This window comes from Halictus rubicundus, chromosome 2 (assembly GCF_050948215.1).
Source record: "Halictus rubicundus isolate RS-2024b chromosome 2, iyHalRubi1_principal, whole genome shotgun sequence".
Classification (NCBI taxonomy): Eukaryota; Metazoa; Arthropoda; class Insecta; order Hymenoptera; family Halictidae; genus Halictus; species Halictus rubicundus.
The window spans coordinates 28,044,745-28,064,692 of record NC_135150.1 but is presented as its reverse complement, the minus strand read 5'-3'; the positions used below and the strand labels follow the sequence as shown (position 1 = coordinate 28,064,692).

The 19,948-nt window shown below is 39.8% G+C and overlaps 1 protein-coding gene across 2 annotated transcripts in view; it reads right to left on the bottom strand.

Annotated features, from left to right (window-relative positions):
• Positions 1 to 1,134: 1,134 nt before the first annotated feature.
• The window catches only part of LOC143365806 (uncharacterized), a 37,583-nt gene continuing 18,769 nt past the window's right edge, over positions 1,135 to 19,948 (bottom strand). For both annotated transcript variants that reach the window (XM_076806353.1, XM_076806354.1), the window contains exons 2-4: positions 9,215 to 9,578; positions 5,993 to 6,360; positions 1,135 to 4,069 (exon numbers count right to left, since the gene is read on the bottom strand). In XM_076806353.1, coding sequence (XP_076662468.1) covers positions 3,153 to 4,069; positions 5,993 to 6,360; positions 9,215 to 9,578 — 1,649 coding nt within the window. In that variant the 3' untranslated portion in view covers positions 1,135 to 3,152. The remainder of the gene's footprint in view (positions 4,070 to 5,992; positions 6,361 to 9,214; positions 9,579 to 19,948) is intronic.

The following is a 19,948-nucleotide window of genomic DNA, read 5'->3' as shown; positions in this document are numbered from 1 at the left end:
CCGATAAAAATACATTTTTACTGATGAATTAGCGTTAGAAAATTGTATAGTTTGTTTGTGAATTGTCCAAAAATGGTCCCAACTGTATTAATTTTTTTAACTTTGGAATGTTAGGTGAAAATATATTTTTATTAGTAAATTACTACTTAAAAATCGTGTGTTTTATTTGCGTGTTGCTTGTTATTGTTGTCAGCAGATATCCTGCGATATCACGCGATGCTTCGAGAAGAACCGTTGCCGCCATCTGACGGGAACGTTCTCTACTACCGTGAATCTTGAAGGAACTCCGGAAGAGCTACATGCACGGTACATTTGCATACATTCCTATGCAATGTAATCGATGATACTCTTCTTACGCCCAGTTTTTGCATGCCAGTGTAGATGATATCTGGAAGGCCAAAATTTGAATAAACGATTCGCAGCGCCGCTGTATGTAGATAACACTACGTTTCGCGTAACGAATCGCATTTCACGTAGAGAATGTTCACGATGGAAATTTACCAGCGTCCTTTTTCAACAATCTGTTTACAATACAAGATCTACAAAACAATAGCTCTTATTATTTTCAAGTAAACTTTCAAATAAATATGCTCGCTCAACAACACATATTAAAACAATTTCATGACTGCTTTTGACGGGAACATTAATTTCAAGATTATTAAAATTCCAGTCGACCTTATAAAATTTGTATCTTGGGTGTAAGTGCAGTCAAGCTCATAAAAATTGTTTCTTAACTTAAATCTTCTTTACGTGCTTTTCTATTGTTGTAGAAAACTGTGTCGGAGATAAGTGCAATCTATTTTATATATATACAAGAATTCTATATATTTAAAAGAAAATTAGTTTTATATGAATTAACGTAAAATTGTATGTGGAGAGTTGAAAATATTATTTTTGTGCAGTTATATTATTTTGGATGGAGGGGATCCACTCTAAAAAAATAGTAATAAACATTTAGATGCTACTCTAATAATTACACAAAGTACGTAGCTGTGTCCAGAAAATATTTTCAATAAAAGCAACAGTTATTCAGTCCATCCTGTCCTGTAATCACAAAAAAAGTATTAACAATCTTGAAGTGCACTAGATGTGTTTAAGGGACTCCCTTGTTACAGTAAGAAAAATCTCGGTCGATATTTGTGATACAATTTATTAGAAAATTCTCTAAATTCAAATATATTACACATGTGTTTTCAGAAACAGTTCACCCAAAATCTCTCCGAATATTATGTTCACGCGAGCTGAGCGCCTCCCGGTCGACAAACAAGATGGCCGCTCAGCCCTTCGTAAAAAGACGAACGCGGGGTTGATGGCCGCGGAGAAGTTCCTATTCTATCGATTGACCCGGATCCAAGCGAGGAGATGCACCTTGCAGAGTTGCAATTCGAGTTTTCTGCCGGGTTTTGCACGCGATCTGTAATTACCGGGCAACCCGTAGCGGTACAGGTCTCGTACGGTTGCGATTTCGTGCGTGGCTCGACAAGACTGCGAAGAGCATTTCCCAGTTGCGATCAATTTTTAAGACTCTCTCGTATACATCGTTCTACATCTCGACTGTTCTCGCGTAACGTCTCTGGTCGGAGGATTCCTACCTTTTAGATCCTTCTCGATCCTGTTCCTGGAAAATATTGCGCACACATAGTCACTTTCTCTCCTATTCTATTCTTCTCGCGCATCGGAGGAACTGAACGAACATGAACGTAAACATAAACTCTTGTAAAATACAGAATTAGTTCTCCTCTCACGCGAGTTGCAAACATCTTCTGACCCGAACAATAAACGTCGCTCTAGAAATACAGCGAATTCTCGATATACGAGGCCTCTCGAGTATACCCAGTAGTGGGGATAATTCCGCGACGTTTATCGTCCAGGCCTTCGCGACGTATATAGAGAAATCACTGTATTCGGTCCGCTGTAACTTCGTTAACGTGTTTACTGGTTTTAGCGTCGTAGCATCATAGCGTTTTTCCACAAATTTTTCACGATCGTTTCAAACTGTCTATGGCACGTTCTTGCTTCAAGAATCACGTTACGTTTTTAATAATAATTTTCTATTCGAGCACGTCTCGAATTTGGTTCCAGTGTTCAAATCCTCGATGCTGAATTTCGGCGACAAATGTATTCTCGACGGTCGCTTCACGTATTTACAAAATCTGCTTCACCTAATTTGTGCGAATATTGCAGTAACCTTACACGGAGACGTTTATTCGATTTGCCATAATTTTACCTAGATCGTTCTCTAAACGAAAAGTACACTCCAGAAATTCACTCTCGGAACAATTATCGTAGAAATCGGATGACATGCAACGAACAACTTCAGTCGTAATTAACCGAGACTCATGACAACCATAAATCCGAATTAAATATATTTCCTCTCTCTATCTCTCTCAGTATAATGATCAATTTGCGTTCGCAGCAGTTTCGTCAAACAGTTCGCAGAATATCCCAGGGGTTCAAGACTGTTTCAGTGTCTTTTTGATTTATGACACCGATAAAAAGATATTCGACGGTAATTTCTCTTAATTCCGACATCGCTGCTTAATTACCACACAATTAGCGATAACTCGTCAAACAATATTATGATAAGGTCGGAATTATTCTCTGCTGAGTTATACAACACAGTTCAGCGCAAAACTGTGTAGCAACAGTACTTCAAATGACTTTAAACCTCGAGATGGTTAACATAACACAGACAGGCTCGCAATTAAACAATCCCAAGGCGTTGGTACCAATAACAAAGTAAAACCTTCCACAATTTCAAGTACTATCAATTCGAGGTCTGCTAGCGTCCTTGAAATTCGTTAACCCGGGATATCCCGCACATTAAAAAATCAATTCGTCATTAAACACTCGTCAGCCATATTGGACATGTCCGAGGGTGTCAAACTCGTCTGAAAAAGTAGCAACAAGAAATCCTCTATCTCTCTACACACAGTTCGTCTTCTAAATGCGTATTTCGCAGGCGCAGCAACTAAGAGAGTGCGAACGCAACGTCTAATCAACGATTTCCGAGGATCGAAATCCTCCATCGACCGGCCAACGAGCGACCCTAACGCTAATCAGTCCGTCCAGTCCGGTTTCGCCGTTTCGAAGATCAGAAAAGGACATACCGTGTCGGAACTCTCGGGATTCTGTTCATTGCCCGGGAACGTTCACACAACAACACCATGCTGAGCCAGCAGTTGCTTCCTCTGATGAAGACTGGGCGACTCCGCGTCGATCTCGATGGTCTTCACGCCGTCGAAGGACTTGGAGGTCTTCAGGTTGTTCAGGGCCTTCAGACAGCTGTTCGTGGTCATCTCCAGGGACTTGGAGCTCTTCAGGGAGGCGTTCGCCAGCTTCTTGATGGTCTCCGAGATGGGACACTTGATGAAATCGGACCGTTCCCTCTCCTTCTCCTTGACTCTCTCCTCGAGGGGCACAGGGTCCTTCGGCTCGGGCTCTTCTTTCGTTTTCTTCTCCTCCTTCGACTCTTTGGGATCGCCGAGCTTCGTCTGACTCTCCTGAACAGGCTTCGACCTCCTACACACGTCCGACGACTCGGGCTGTCCTTGACACGCGTCCTCCTCTTTGCGGTCGTCCTGGCCCAGAAGACACTTCGGCGGCGCCTCGACGTAGCCGCTCTCGTCGCTGTCCATCTCCTCGTCCAGAGAGTCCAAGGTTAAAAATGGCGACTCGTCGCTCTGAAGATGCTCGTGGCTCGTTCTGCCCGGGTAGGTCTCCATTACTCGTCTTTCTCTGTCCTGCGGATTCTCGATCCTACGCAGCAGGATCTCGCCCCGGGGCCTGTAGTCGACCACGTCGTCGAAATCCTCGGCGTCTTCGAAGTCGAACACGTGGGAGCTCGGGTCCTCCATCTCCTCGTCCTCTTCCTCCATCGACTCGTCCTCCTCGGACCGGGCTGGATACCTCTTCCGGTTCGTCTGCGCGCTGCGCAAATGGAAACGCGGGCTTCCCGCGCAGGTCATGAAGTTTGGGGAACCGTCCGAGTTCCTTCGAGGCCCCGGACCCATCCGGACCACGTCGTCCGAGAACATCACTCGTCTCTCCGCCCTCTGCTCCGGCTCACCTGTTCGGAATCGCAGACGTTACGGTCAGTACCATAAGCGTTTCAACACAAACAACTATCTGATTACATTAATATACAGGGTCCTCCCCAGTTAAGTTATGTCACCACTTTTTTAAGCAACAACGACAAGTCTAATACAAAGAGTGGAGCTCTGTATCGTAGAAGGTGGATCGCAGCTCGAACATCTAATGTAATTTGAGTTGTTTTGTTTTGTAAGAAATAATTTTTCGTTAAAATTACGTTTGCACAAAATTTTCGAGTTTGAGGTGATTTCAAGGTCATTGTATAATACACTGTTGAATTCGTCTCGACGTCAGCAAAAATCCTATGATGTCCAAAATATGTGGTGCCATTTAAAAAAGTTAAGGTGACCTTTACTTTTTTATGTAAAAAGCATTTTTTTAGATTTAAGAATATGCGAACATGTAGCTCGCCAAGTACTGACAAACTTTTGTTTAAAACATTTTTTAATTGCACTATCGGAAATGACTAAAAATTGGTGACATAACTTAACGGGGGAACCCTGCATTAACCCCTTACTTTGTGTATATTTTGTACGCCATCTTTTAATTTTTTCAAATAAGATACCACCACCATTTTACCCATAATATCGACGTTTCGGAACGGTTTCTTGATTTTAAGGGGTAAGGGGTTAAATACCTGGTTGAGTTGCATTTTGGTTTTCTTTGTGTACTTTAATTACATTTTTTAAACTCTCTTTTGGAAAGGTTTTGTCATTGCTTTGTAGCTGTTGCTTTAAAAATACTTGTATATACTAGTGTACAAGTATACTAGCAAAAGATATTTTAGATATTTAACAGTTTCAAAATACTTTTATGTACTAGTAAAAAATATTTGAAATATTTAACAGTTTTAAAAATACTTTTCTGTACTAGTATACAAGTATACTAGTAAAAAATTATTTAAAGATTTAACAATTTTAAAAATGCTTTTATGTACTAGTGTGCAAGTATACTAGTGAAACATACTTTAAATATTTAACCGTGTTAAAAGTACTTTTCTGTACTAGTATACAAGTATACTAGTAAAAAATGTTTTAAATATTTAACAGTTTTAAAAATACTTTTCTGTACTAGTGTGCAAGTATACTAGTGAAACATATTTTAAATATTTAACAGTTTCAAAAATACTTGTATGTACTAAATACTTGTACATAGATGTTAAACATTCATCTTTCTCAATAATACAACCAGCAACAATGTTGACCACATATTTGTTATAATACAAGTTTGTCTAGTAATGGTGAAGAATTCATTGGTGCAGACAGAAATAAAACAGCACGATTTAAATAAACGTTTCTCGGTTTGATAAATGGTACAGAATTTTTCTATCTACACCCCTTGCAAAAAGTATTCAATGAAATAAAGTATCATTACAACAAGAATGTGGATATTTATGCAAAATTATCTACAACATTCAACAATTAATAGTTCCATTAAAGATTGATAACAATGTATTGACATTTCTCTAAAGTCTTTTAATCTTCCTATCATTATATTCCAAACTTCACCTTACCAATTTTACATTAATACATGCATAAACTCCACAGTCTAGTTATAACTATTCGTGAATTTGACTTAAAAAGTGTTTTCACTAACGTGAAAGGCAAACGCGACAATTAAGCTTGTCAAGAACAACAGCACTTCAAGTCAGCCAGAACTGTATAACAGATAAATATTTTTAAACAAAAACATTACGAGATACTCTCGGAAGTAACCCAATTCACAATGCGGAAACATTTTCTGGCCAAAGTCTTACAATTGTTGAGAAAGGAATTTGCAAAGATCACTTTTCTCGAGCTCTTGACAGAACGTAAGTTCCCGATTCAGTTTTCGTCGCAAGAATTTGGGCGAGTCTGGCAGAATGAATTTTCAAATTTTGAGAAACGAGGAGGCTAATGACCTGCAGCATGACTGTCTTCCGGTCCAGGAGCGCGTTCCTCGCTGGTCGCAGTGCTGGCGGTTTCGCAACCGCTGGAGATGCTTCCATTTTCATCGGACGACTCTCGATTCAGAGCTTCGAGAAGTCGAGCGATCCTCCAGCTGTCTTGGTCCTGCCAGCTGCGGGCGACAGTTTCCAGAGTCCTCAGTTCCTCCAGGATCCTCTTCTGTTCGACTTCCTCAGCAACGATGTCCTCCTCGATCGCAGACAATTTCGGCGCGCTTTTCGACCTTTCCAATGGCGGCCGGTAGTTCTGACCACCGGTGCTCAGAAGCAACTTCCGTCGTGGTAACGATGGGTTCTCGTACAGAGCGTTTGCTAGCGACAATCTGCGAAAGAAAATGCGTACAACAATTATATTACAGTCTATTCAAACATGTAGTAATTGATTTTTCAATTAAACTATCCCATTACGCTCGGAGGCTTTTCTTGGATCACCTACCAGCGACGCGTTTATTTATTATCGACGGGAATGTTTAATGTAATGTGGCATAGCAACGGAAACAGAAGATCAACAGAAAATTATTTTACGTCTTAACAATTTTGATATGTTGGAAATAATACAGTGAAGAGGTCTCTCGAGCTTCGTGGATCCTCGCGGGGTATACCGCGCGGTAGTGGGGGTAATTCCGCGACGTTTATCGTCCAGACCTTGGCGACATATACAGAGAAATCGCTGTACTTTACTGAAGCACCGAAGACACGATTGCAGCACATTCCCTAAACGAGCTTTCAGCTTCTCCACTTCAACTTTCAAAGTGTGTTTACCACACACATAATATAATTCTCTATGTCGACATAATTTCCCATAAAGACTCGCATTTGAAAGTTTCATCACAGTCGAATCTTCGAGCATATTGAGAGACACTTGAAGAAATTAAATGGAGGAAACTTAAAATGCAGAAGGCTCCGAGAATTTGGGAAGTTAGAGTGGTAAGCGATGGAGTCATAGAGAAAGTTTGTTTTCCATTTATCTTTGAGAAGCATTCGGCTTCGATATTCAGGACGAGTAATTTAGAAACACAGCGACGATATATGTATATATATTCAGAAATATATATTGTCCTCTTATTGACTCGTCGTATTCTTCGGAACATTGAATCAAACGACGATCAACACGACCTGAATCGCGACTCGATCGTGCACTCTGTGATCTATGGACATGACCCAAATTGTCCGTTTGAGAAGAGGTCTCTCTCTCTCTCTATATATATCGCTGCAGCTCGTGTTTACCAGACAGTAGAAAAACAATCGCTTTCCTCGTCGTCGGATTAATGAAATTTACTGTACACGCTTTCCTCGGGTAGAAATCGTGTTTAGAAGATTCACTTGCACGTAATATTCTGCGAGAGGTACTCGTCACGGATTTATTATCGGACGATGTCAATTGATGATTAATGGTCGCTTGACGACAGATGGTTCTGAGAAGAACTCAATGTGCAACATCGATGATTTTATACTGCTCGTGAGACACATTCTGTTCAAATATAAGGTTAGACAGTGTAACAAGACTAAATCATTGAATGTACAGTTGAAATCTTCAGACTAATTAGATTTTCATCTTTAGTGAAGGAAATATTCATATATGGTATTAATATTAGCGAAAAGTGTATGTATACTAGAATGTTCTATAATATGCCGAAATATAATGTAATTTACTAAATACACTAGAATATAGAATATAGTATAATATACTAGATTGTGGAATATACTATAATATTCTAGATTGTGGAATATACTATAATATTCTAGAATGTAGAATATACTAGAATATAGAATGTATTATAATATACTAGAATATAGAATATACTATAGTATACTAGAATATAGAATATACTATAATATTCTAGAATATAGAATGTACTATAAAATACTAGAATATAGAATATACTATAAGATACTAGAATATAGAATATACTATAAGATACTAGAATATAGAATATACGATAATATAGAATGTACTATAATACACTAGAATATAGAATATACTATAATATACTAGATTGTAGAATATACTATAATATTCTAGATTGTGGAATATACTATAATATTCTAGAATGTAGAATATACTAGAATATAGAATGTATTATAATATACTAGAATATAGAATATACTATAGTATACTAGAATATAGAATATACTATAATATTCTAGAATATAGAATGTACTATAATATACTAGAATATAGAATATACTATAAGATACTAGAATATAGAATATACTATAAGATACTAGAATATAGAATATACGATAATATAGAATGTACTATAATACACTAGAATATAGAATATACTATAATATACTAGATTGTGGAATATACTATAATATTCTAGATTGTGGAATATACTATAATATTCTAGAATGTAGAATATACTAGAATATAGAATGTATTATAATATACTAGAATATAGAATATACTATAGTATACTAGAATATAGAATATACTATAATATTCTAGAATATAGAATGTACTATAATATACTAGAATATAGAATATACTATAAGATACTAGAATATAGAATATACTATAAGATACTAGAATATAGAATATACGATAATATAGAATATACTATCATATGTCAAAATATAATGTAATGTACTGGATATACTAGAATATAGAATATACTATAGTGTACTAGAATATAGAATGTACTATGATATACTAATATAGAATATACTATAATATGTCAAAATATAATGTAATGTACTCTAGATACACTAAAATAACGAATATACTATAATATAGAATATACTAGAACATACTAGAATAACTAGAATATAAAATAATACACCACAAAAAAACTACAGAACCAAAAACGACTCCGAGATATATGCAGTTAAAAATGCAAAAATGTAAAAATGCAAAGACAAAATTAGGAACCATTTGTTCCCGGAGAAAAATGGCCCGTCCCTGTTCCAAAAAAGTAAATAGACAGTGAGTCGCGTAGTTTCCGATGTCGTCGACCCAAACAAAAATGAATCGCATCGGCTCTCTTCTGTTCTCGTTTTTGCCACGTGTGATTGGTGTAGAGAGAGAGAGAGAGAGAAAAATAAAGAGAGAGAAAAATAAAGAGAGAGAAAAATGGCGGTAGCCGGCGGCACGGCAGTGTCTCGAGCAAAGGGTGAAAAGAGCAAATAACCGAAGACAATTTCCCGGAATGGATTCATGATCGATATCCTTACCTAGCATTTTGCCTGGAGACCTTGTCCCGTCGGAATTCCAGGAGCGCCTGCTGTAGCCTGGCGTTTAAGGTCGAGGCCAGCCTCCTGGCGGTGGACTCCTTGCTGCAGAGGGCGGCGTGGCACCTGAGCTCGGGCCTCAGCCTGCGACCCTCGTGTCTGTAGACCCAGACGAAGAGGCGCGGGTGGGAAGCAGGTGCTGTACAATAGGTGACTCTGTGCGCCCAGTACTCCGTCAGACCGTGGTCCTTCGTCGTCGCGGTCAAACCACCGTTCGTGACCGTCAACCTCATCGACACGTCCGGCCTGTTGCTGGTAACGTAATTGCGCCATAAGGTCGACACCGGTTTCTCCACGCAGCCCTCGCCTGCAATTTCAATCAGACGTTCCTTCTCAATCTAGCTATTCCAACCGGCCATTGTCTCGACTCCGTCCTCCTCGTTATTAAACCAGACGCCACGAATATCAGGTGCTACCCAAACGATGTCTCCAACAATTGTCGTTTAACCCCCATCCGCCCCCCAATGCCAATTCTGCCATTTGTAGAACAATCGGTCGGAATTCTGCCACTTTTATTTTTCTAAATGAAAACATGCTGCCCCCATAAATTTTCTACTACCTCCTTGAAAAGGCCGATTCCTCAGGTCGTTTGGAGTAATTTTTTCCTCTGCGAAAATGTCCTCCGAGGCCTCGTTAAGCAGTTATTAACGAAAAACACGGACCAATCGGAGCGCGGTCCGCCCGCTGTAGCCGCTCTCTCATTGGTCCGCGGTTTCCATCGATAACTCCTTAACAGAGCCGCGAAGATTTTCGCAAAGGCAAAAGTTAGTACAAATAACCTCAGGACTCGCCTTTTTCGAAGTACAATATTCTTGGGACACCCTATATACAGGGTACCTAACTTGATTAGTACTAAACTAACTAACTAAATTATGCATTGTACAAAACAATTATTTCTACAGATTCATGGGTATCAAGTTGGACATGATGTGGTGAACATAACCTCTTTATAAGTGGAGGCGTTTAGGAAATTTGAAGGTCACCTTCGATTTTCTAAATGGAACCGAACACTCTTTTGTACACCAATTGATCTCCATAAAAAAGCATTGACTCATGCACGTCGAAAAATTATTAGTTTAGCAAATTTAATTTAAATATTGCCAAGAAAACGTCACTCTTTTACTAATGACAGTTTTGTGCTGCCGCAATGAGAATGTTTTCTTATGAAAAATCTTTTAGCAAACATAAAACGAGAGGAAAAATTGAAATTTCGTTCGAAGGCTTCCAAGCAGTGATTAGGTTCTCCCCATTTATATTGTGCCGAGGCACGCTCTGGTAAAACGAATGCATAAAATCCGGAATCTAATATACTAATTGTATGTACATACGCGTTACCGTATTACGCACACTCGATCATTGTAATTGGTTTTTGCGCGAGGAGTAATGTCTTAATGCCGTAGACACTGCTGCTACCTATTCCAAAGGTAATAATCATGCTACTGTTATACCGGGCTATTAGTATTCAATGCCGCCATTGCACTATTATTTAGGATAGCATCAGCAAGTAACCGTAATCGAGACAGAAGGTATCCCGTCTATGTGTACGTGTACACGAGTTTCGCCGCTCGTTTCCGCGTACAATTACACCCGGTACAATTGCTCTCGGTGTATAATAGCTTATTACTTGTATTACCGAGGTGGACACAAAATGGCTCCCCGTCAGGGTTAACGCCGGGGACGAGAATTATGCGAGCGTAAATTCGAACGATGCCAGGCCGCTACGGAAAAATTCAAATCTTTCACGTTTGAACTGCGTTTTGTACTACGAGCGATTATCTTATATTAGTTTATACAAAATAATGGGATTATTTATTCCGAGTTTTTCCGTGAAATTTGTAATTATTGTCAGTAATAATTGCAAATATTTATGAAATAAGATGTGGATTTCTGAACGCAACTTTGTGGATCTTTATTTCCCCGTGCCAGTATGATTAATATGCAAGATCGAGTTTTGAAATTAATTCAGAAAAAAGTTGAGAACGTTTACAGCAATTATGGCAGCAACAGTAGCGACGTTAGCCTACTAATTACATGCTTCATCGTCAATTTAGTAGCGCCTGTAACTGTTTTAACGACATAATGCTCGAAGGCATTGTTTTGTCTCATTTACGAGGAAAAAGTGAACTGATTTTAGGAAAAAATGCTACTTTGATCACGACGGAGATCTTGTCCGAGTAAACACACACTCAGTAGTTCTTTCCGCATAATTCTAAAACGCGGATATCTGATTTTTTCTTAAACGATATTTTCTTGCAATGAAAATATACTTATATCTCAAACAGCTGCTTTTGCACGGCATTTAACGTGTCCGATGATTTATCAACAATGTTCCCGCAACTGTAACGCGGCAAGTGATTGTGCTTAAAAAAAAACTCTGCACAGTTGACAGTTTCGCTGTTCTATTTGCAGTGATTTACAATCTACAAAAGAACTCGATTAACTTATTCATAAACTTCTTTCTCGTCGCACGTCATCACTGTCCCCCGGAAGCGGACAGTCAACAAATCTTCTGCAAGCGCCAAAGAAGTCTGCGGTACGAATAGATTTTAATTAAAAAAATATGGGTCGCGACGTTGCAAGGCTAATCGAAGTTTCAAAGTTCTCGTGGCGGGAGGACGATTAACAATTTACTACGTGGATGCTCAATAGCTTGCAAACATTCAACGCTTTCGATCCTTTCTCCCGAGACTTTCACCGAGTTGCAAGGTTTCTGCGGTTTTCAAAATTTCCCGACACTGTTCAGTCACAATATCAATTTTTTTTTTATTGCAGACTTTGGTGGGAGTGTCAGATAATTTTTATTCTCACTTTTTGGTCACTTCCTGTGTCGAATATTTGACAGAATATCATTAGAAAATAACTCTTTTTAGAGACACAGCTGCATGAAAGAAACACATAATTCAGTGAAATATTATCCTAGTGTTTCAATTATAACTTAATGGTTTAAATAGGTACATTTTGCAACAATTTCTAATTTATGTACTGATTTCACGGTATTTAGAAATTAATTTTAAAAATCACGATTTTATGCCTTTTAAATTGTGTTTCACATATACGGAAAAATGGTAAAAGATAAAGTTTGAAGGGTGTGAGGGGTTGTTTCCTTCGCGAAGAAGTCGAAAGGGACAAGAAAGGTTGTTTCATATTTTGATTAGGGTTGAAAGTAGAATAAAAAAATTACGTTTCGCTCGCTCCGCAGCTGGGACGTTCCCTCCCATCGGTTTTGAACTCTAAGTAACTGTACCAGCGTTTCCTGTATCTCTTAATTGGTAACGCGATCTCAGGTACAACGGGCAACGGCGAATCAAACTGTATCGAAGGTCGGGATATGCTTGTCCCTCGATTTAGTTCCGTCGGTGTATTCTAGTCGCGTGTGCAAGTCCCGCGGAATGCCTGGCCACAGCATATATGTCGTGGCATCCAATGGTAACGGACATTCGGTGCCGTTTCTTGCAAACTTCTCGCCCAGAGTCGGCCATTGTGACGCTTCAAATTGCTTTCAGCGCTCCGCTCTTCGAGCTTACATTTTACAACCGGACAATTTGTAATATTACCTACAACCTATTTGTTTCTTGTCCAATAGGACTGCAGGAAAATTTATTTCATAATAATACGAATATAGGAATGCTTATCATGACTCCAGGAAAATTTAGTTGCTGCTTAACACGACTATTCGTTGCCTGATACGACTTCGGGAAAATTTATTCGTTGCTTAATACGAATTTAGGAAAATTTATTTTATAAATTAATTTTATTTTATAAATATAATTTATAAAATAAATTTTCATAGATGTACAGTAATAGAAACGCTCGAAAATTTATTTATTGGCCCCTTAAGACTGTAGGGAAATTTATTTCTCAGAAAGGGACGACAAATACAATTTATTTGTTGGTCCCTTAAGACTGTAGGGGAATTTATTTCTCAGAAAGGGACGACAAATAAATTTCCCTACAGTCTTAAGGGGCCAATAAATAAATTTTCGAACGCTTCTATTACTGTTTGAGTCACCCTTTTTTGGTTCAGAACAATTTTTCGAGAATGTAATTCCGCGGTGAATCATTTAGGAACTGTTGCGATTAGTGAGAAGAGGAAACACGTTCTTCAATCTATTTGTTTATTTTAAATTTTGTCTCTGTATACAACAGCGCTTTGACAAACATTAACCACTGCACAATGTATGCACGTTGATTTCAAGAGAAGACAGCTGAATAATATTGACAGAAATCCCAATGTAAAATAATGCAAACACAGAAAAGTCGGCGAGTCAGAAAAATCGCATGAATATTTCGGCACGATCGACCGGCGATAGCTACCGCCGCGCGAGACAGTGATTAGCATAAATAGCGAAAGACCGATTCATAACTAAAAATATCGACGTTTAAAATTCAGTCTGGTCCCGACGCAGACATAATGCAACGATTTACGCGTAAAAGTCTCACGGTCGTATTATGCAAGAATTTTAATCGACCGCCCAAGTACGTCCACCGTAGACGGGGATTAATTAATTATGCACGGAGTTATGAACTTTCTGAACTCGCGGCGACGACGGCGGGATCGTGTTTTCGCGAGCCCTCGAATTCAGCGAAAACGGTACTCTTTAAACAATTCGCCGGCGATCTAACAGTAATCGGGATCTATCACGGTGGATCACGGGGAGCCACCTTACGATCGAGCAATTGAATGCAACAGATAAAAGTGAACCGTGCGAAGGATTGCAGACGTGGAACACGGGACTATCATTAGTTACTTCGTTTCTAGGATCAGATTAGCCCGCACGGTGGGAGGAAGATTTAACGCGAATCTCTTTCGCGGATTTTCTTCCGCGCGCGTTTTCCATCGCGTCCATATCTTGTTTGTTTACGCGCGATAGGGTAGAACGTTGTTTCGCGAGCGGCCATTTTTCAGCAGCCATCGCGCGATCGTTAGCGATCCTGCCGATCCACGCTCGCCTTGGAACGAGCTCTAACGTTCAAGGGAATCCGTTCCGCGCGGCAACGTTGTCCGCCATTTGCAACTCGCTTAACATTAGGTACTGTTTCCGCGATTTTTTCATTTTATTCAAACTATTCTCCACCGTTAGTGAAGGTCATAATATTACGGGTCGTTGGATTCGACTTGACCCCGGCTATCATATAGCGACGATAAAAATATATCATTCCATTGAAAAAAACCTCGATGACCTTGAAATCTCAAAAAATATAACCTTGAACAAATTTTTTTGCCTATCATAATATTTGCCTCTCTGAACCAACTAATGTTTTCCTCTGAAATTTTCTTCTATCATAAAAAACAAGCGAGATATTTTAGATGCTCGAGTTAGGTGAAACACCCTGTAGCTAACCAATATGGCGACGAAGTGCTTGGTATTAAGATACTGTTCATTGCGTTCTTATATATCTTAATTAAAATGTTTTCAAGTACGAGTGAAATTTGTGAGTGGACAGGCACAAATCCCGCAGAAAAAAAGTTTGTAAAGTCCCTTTTATTTTTAATGAACACTGTAAGTTTACACGGCAAGCTTAAATTATTTCTACTTTTCAATAATTAGACTGCGGATTTTATGCATTTATGATAAAAACGAACAAATACAAAAATTGCGGAGACATTGAGAGAATTTAAGGACTCGGATTCGCACCTAAAAATCATTTCACAATTTCTGACTCACATTCAGCAATCATGCGATTCCGCTGAGAAAACGTTCCGCGATTAAATTCGCGGCGGCGATTATAACATAACCAGCTTTCATTTGTATGCAATTTGCATGTAATGGCACTCGCCAACACCCGCGATAAATATTAAACATTTCGAACGTGTGCGCAATCTAGATTTTTCATCGAGATACGAACGGGGGGGGGGGGAGCGAGCTATCTGCTGCAGAAACTCATCGGCAGACTTTGCAGTATTTGCCACGCTGTTAGGGGAAATTTCTTTATCTGATACATTCGTTATTTCGCGGGCAACGCGAACGTGATTACCTTCTACGTTTCGGCGGGCGCGATAACGAATGATTTATTATTCGAAATAACGGCAGTCTCTAATTAACCGTATCGCGTATAATACGCGGATTGGCGCCCGATAATACCGCTCGTAATTATCAATTAGACACGGCTCTCGCGATGCGCGTGGTTCGCGGGAGCGCGGAAAAAAATGGATTGAACCGAGGTAATCGATTCGCAACATTTTTACGTGAACGTGAAAAGATCTCGAAGAGAAAAAACACCGATACATGCGCAACCTTTTCGAAAGGGCCGCGCAAACGATAAAGGCGCATACGTCGAACGGAATGACGAGCGCAATTGCATTTATGGGCGCGATGGACGTTGTCTTTTGCGAAATAAATTGTCGATTGCTATACCGATCGCAGACAATGTGCTTCTTCCTGATCAGGCTGGCTGGATCAGTGAAGTGGTGATTGGATTTTGACCTTAACCTTCTTTAATTTATCCATCCTTGGATAATTGAACGTTGGAGAATTAAATTCTTTGTAATTCGTGCAGATTTCTCGGAGGTGGACCTGGATCGTCTCAGCGCCATCTTGAACGAATTTGGGAGAAGCTGGTACACTTTTCATTTAAATTTCGTATATTTGGTGTAATTTGGAATATTTCGGAAATATTTATACAGTGAAAATTCCAAGCTGATCGGTATATACTTTTTTATTAATTTACTCAGCTAGCTAATATTGTTCAGAGTCAAATAAATCCCTTTCTAACCTCCAAAAAATACACCTTCATACATCGGCGCGATCGACAAAAATATTAGGTTTCTTGCGGTAAAGATAAAATGAAAATGTTGCTGATTTTTGTGACTGAACTCGTTTTCTTCCAATCGCCAGGCACGAATACACATAATTGCATACAGACCTGCAATATTGTAATAAGTAATGTGTACTGGAAAAATGTCTGCGCGATATAAAGCACCTTTTGCCCAATAATTTCAGACGGCATAGTTATAATTTGTTGAATAAAGTATTTCGATGAGTTATTGCATTTTTATGGTCGCTCGTTTGTCCGGCGCAACTTGCGCGCAGCGCCGCTTGCAAAGAAAACGTGGAGACCGGTGACCGGTCCGGCATGTTTCGATCTATCAGGGTCTCCGGGACAAGATATTGATGTTAATTGATGCGTTTAAACGCATGCAAACTACACTGTCGACTGTGATTACAATATTTATGCCACTGTAGGGACCCGCGTTACTATTAAGGGAACGTTTTTTACGGCATAGTAATTACGAGTTCACCTCGTTGATACATTGACGACTGCCGGGAATACGCCGCCATTATATCATACCAAGCCAGCCGACGTGCTTTTACAAATTATCTATAATGCAGTGTTTTATCGTTAATAGCGTCGAATCACGTTACCCTAATTGCAGATAATGTTATTGTGTGCTGTATCTGTTCGAATGTTTTTTTTTTCTGCGAAATTAGCACTGTACGGCTCGGGGTCGGTGTTGCAGTGTTCATTGCACGCGACGTTTGGAGCGGATCAATTTTTGAAAATCTTGAAACGCCGTGCCTTTCTGGGAAAAACATATGCACGATATGTGTAAAAAATTTATCCCCGCTGCTAGGAGTCCAGAAACTCGATTGAAGAGAAATACAACATTGTGCGAGATAATCCAACGTTGTTTTTGTTAACTATTTTTTTATGAAACTTTTACCAACACGTCCGTGAGATTTCTCCGATTAAAATGAGTCCAAACACGATACCATTTGGATCGTTCTTATTTGTTTAATCCACGATTTAGTGGGACCTCGATTATCCGAACCGATGATACCCGAATTCTTCATTATCGAATTACGTGCATCGCGTGTAAAGTTTCGGTATTGCGGTACAATGTATGTGTTATACGTGATGTTTGAAGTTATGTTGCGCTTTATTAAATGCAGCTTGAAAATATTATTGCCATAGTCAGTCGAATCAGTCGAACGAACAGCCACATGCACGAGACGACCATTTAACTGGCGCAGGGCACACACGTTCTTCGGATAGTTAAAAATAGCAAACATGACAATGTTTGTTTATTTGCCAGTAATTCCTCTCGTTGAATGGACTTTAATTTCCCAATCGATTCACTCTTAATCCCTATTATTATCTTCGATAAGTCAATTGACATGTTCCTCCCCAGTCCGTTTGGCATTTGACCGCTGTTCGGTGTTTGTGACAGAAGCTGTTTACATCTGTCGGTGTAAACATTAACATTCATTCATTCGATCCTCACGGTTTAGAGTCATAGGTTGACTTTTTCAGGGAACTGCGGAACTCGGTGGACTTACACCTCGGGCTTTAAAATATTTATTACATTGGCTCGCAGCTATTCTCCTTGAACAAACTATGACAATAATATCTCCAAGCTGTATTCACCGAAACACAATGAAACTGCATTTGAAGATTTGCAGAGAACCTGCTTCAAACACATCTATTATACTGACCTTTTATGGAGAGTTCAGGTATCGACGGTTCGGATAATAGAGGTTCTACGAAATATGCTCCGAACGATGTCGTGTTTGGACTCATTTTATTCAGAAAAACGTCGCGAATGCGCCGGTAAAACTTTCATAAAGAAACAATTAAACAAAAATATTAGGGGTATCCATAAGCAATTATTTACAAAGAATTTGTTTTGCCTTTAGTTGTGTACCGATCGTTCAAGAGGAAACACTTTCGGTAAACCAGCCTGTGTTCAAAATATTCTAAAAAGTATAATTTCTTTTACAACCCTGTAATAAAATGGCGGCGTCCGTACCTTCCGAGGATCACATTCGTCGTTGCATACTTTTTCATTTTCACGCGGGATTTAATGCAACGGCAACAACAACAAAAATTTGCGATGTTTATGAAAGATGGCAAGCTGTCCTTGATACTGATGGAGATTATATAACAAATGAAGAAATAAAAACTTGAATTTACTACAAAGTTTGTTTTAGATTCCAAAATAATTGATTACTTATGGGTCCCCCTAAAAAATTTCGTCACAGTGTCACGGGACGTTTTTCAGCGATTCAGGTTCTGGGGTGCGCGCCGGTGAAGCGGGGTCAAAATTTTAAATCGTTCCTGTCCCATTCACAAGCATCGAGGCATTACCGTAGTTGCGTGCGAAGCTCGAAATGGGACGGAGAGTGTATGGTTGCCAGAAGATATTCATTCGGCGCACGTCGGGGGAAAGCGAACGGCGTCGTTGACAGTGATCGTCACGATCGAACGACACTTGTACACGGTGCACACACGGTGCACACGTAGTGCACACACGGTGCAGGTATCATGCACGTCGGCGGTATCGGATCGCGGGCGGAAAAACGGACGATCTGGAACGACGCGGAACAGGAAGCGGCCGGTTCCAGGACGGGTATAGCAAGAGGTATAGCGAGAGAACGACCGCTAGGCCGTAACACTCCGTTCGGTATTATCCAATTAAAGGTAATGCCGGCAGCCCGTTAATTTTTCTTCCGTTAGCTCTCGGCCATTGTGCCGGCCCCTCGGGATCGCAGCGTTTTCCAGAAAATGAGAACCACGGACGCTTCGGCCGACACTAGCGATGGGCATGATCCTCCACGAGTAGTATCGATTCCTAATAGCAAAGTATACTAGTATCGGTTTCTAAACGGTACCCACACGCGAAAACATCGATTCTCCATATGTACAGTGACTTCTCTATATATGTCGCCAAGGCCTGGGTGATAAACGTCGCGGAATCATCCCCACTACCGCCGGGGTCGCCTCGGGGACGCCGAGGAGTGTAAACATAACACGGCTCTTGGATGACACACGACGCTGACAAGAGTCATGTTGTTGACATATATCGAGAATTCACTGTACATGGAATGGGTATCGATACTTTCACAATTCTCTGGACATAATGTTCACGTACCTACAACGCCATCGTCATTTATTTATTCATTCTGTTTTCCTCGTACTCTCGCTCACATTCCTCTCTTGAATGTGTCACTGCACGACTTGGGAATTTCGTTGAAGAACTATGTTTTCTTAGAAACAAGAATCCACTATTATAAAACTAGTGTGTATTAAAATATCCAACACTCTCAAAGCTAGCGAAAGAAATTATTCTTGTGATGGCAACGTCCGTTCCTTCAGAAAGAGTGTCTTCTAAAAGTGATAGTTAGTAAAAAAAGAAGTCGACCAATAAATAAATTAAATAAATTTGTATCACTTTTAATTCTAATAAATATCAATTGCAAAAACCCGCTTCCAACCATTATTTAGGGATTTAACACAATTCAATGACCGCTAGCAATTCAGAGTTTTCACGAAATGCTCGTGAAGTACTTGAACATTTTATTTTGTTTGAACAGTATCGATACACGCGTTGCTATTGTGATACAGATATCATTCAGTGTTCGTGTTGACAAGTATCGATATCAGCTGCCGATATCGAGCACTTTACTTTTCAATACCGATTCTTCCATAGAAGTGTTCGATTGTCGAATTACTCGAAAATCACGAGAAGCAATCGGATCGTTCCCATCGCTAGCCGAAGCTCTTCCGTTCGACTCCATTTGCGACTCGCAGGAAATGAAAAGTTTCGATCGGTCCATTATCGCGTCGAGCGCGGCCAGGCTAAAGAGGATGATCGATCGGTTCGTACGACACCGGTATAGATCCGACTGTAATTGCTCGCGAACAATCCAGAACGATTTGCGCGATCACGGAGTCCTT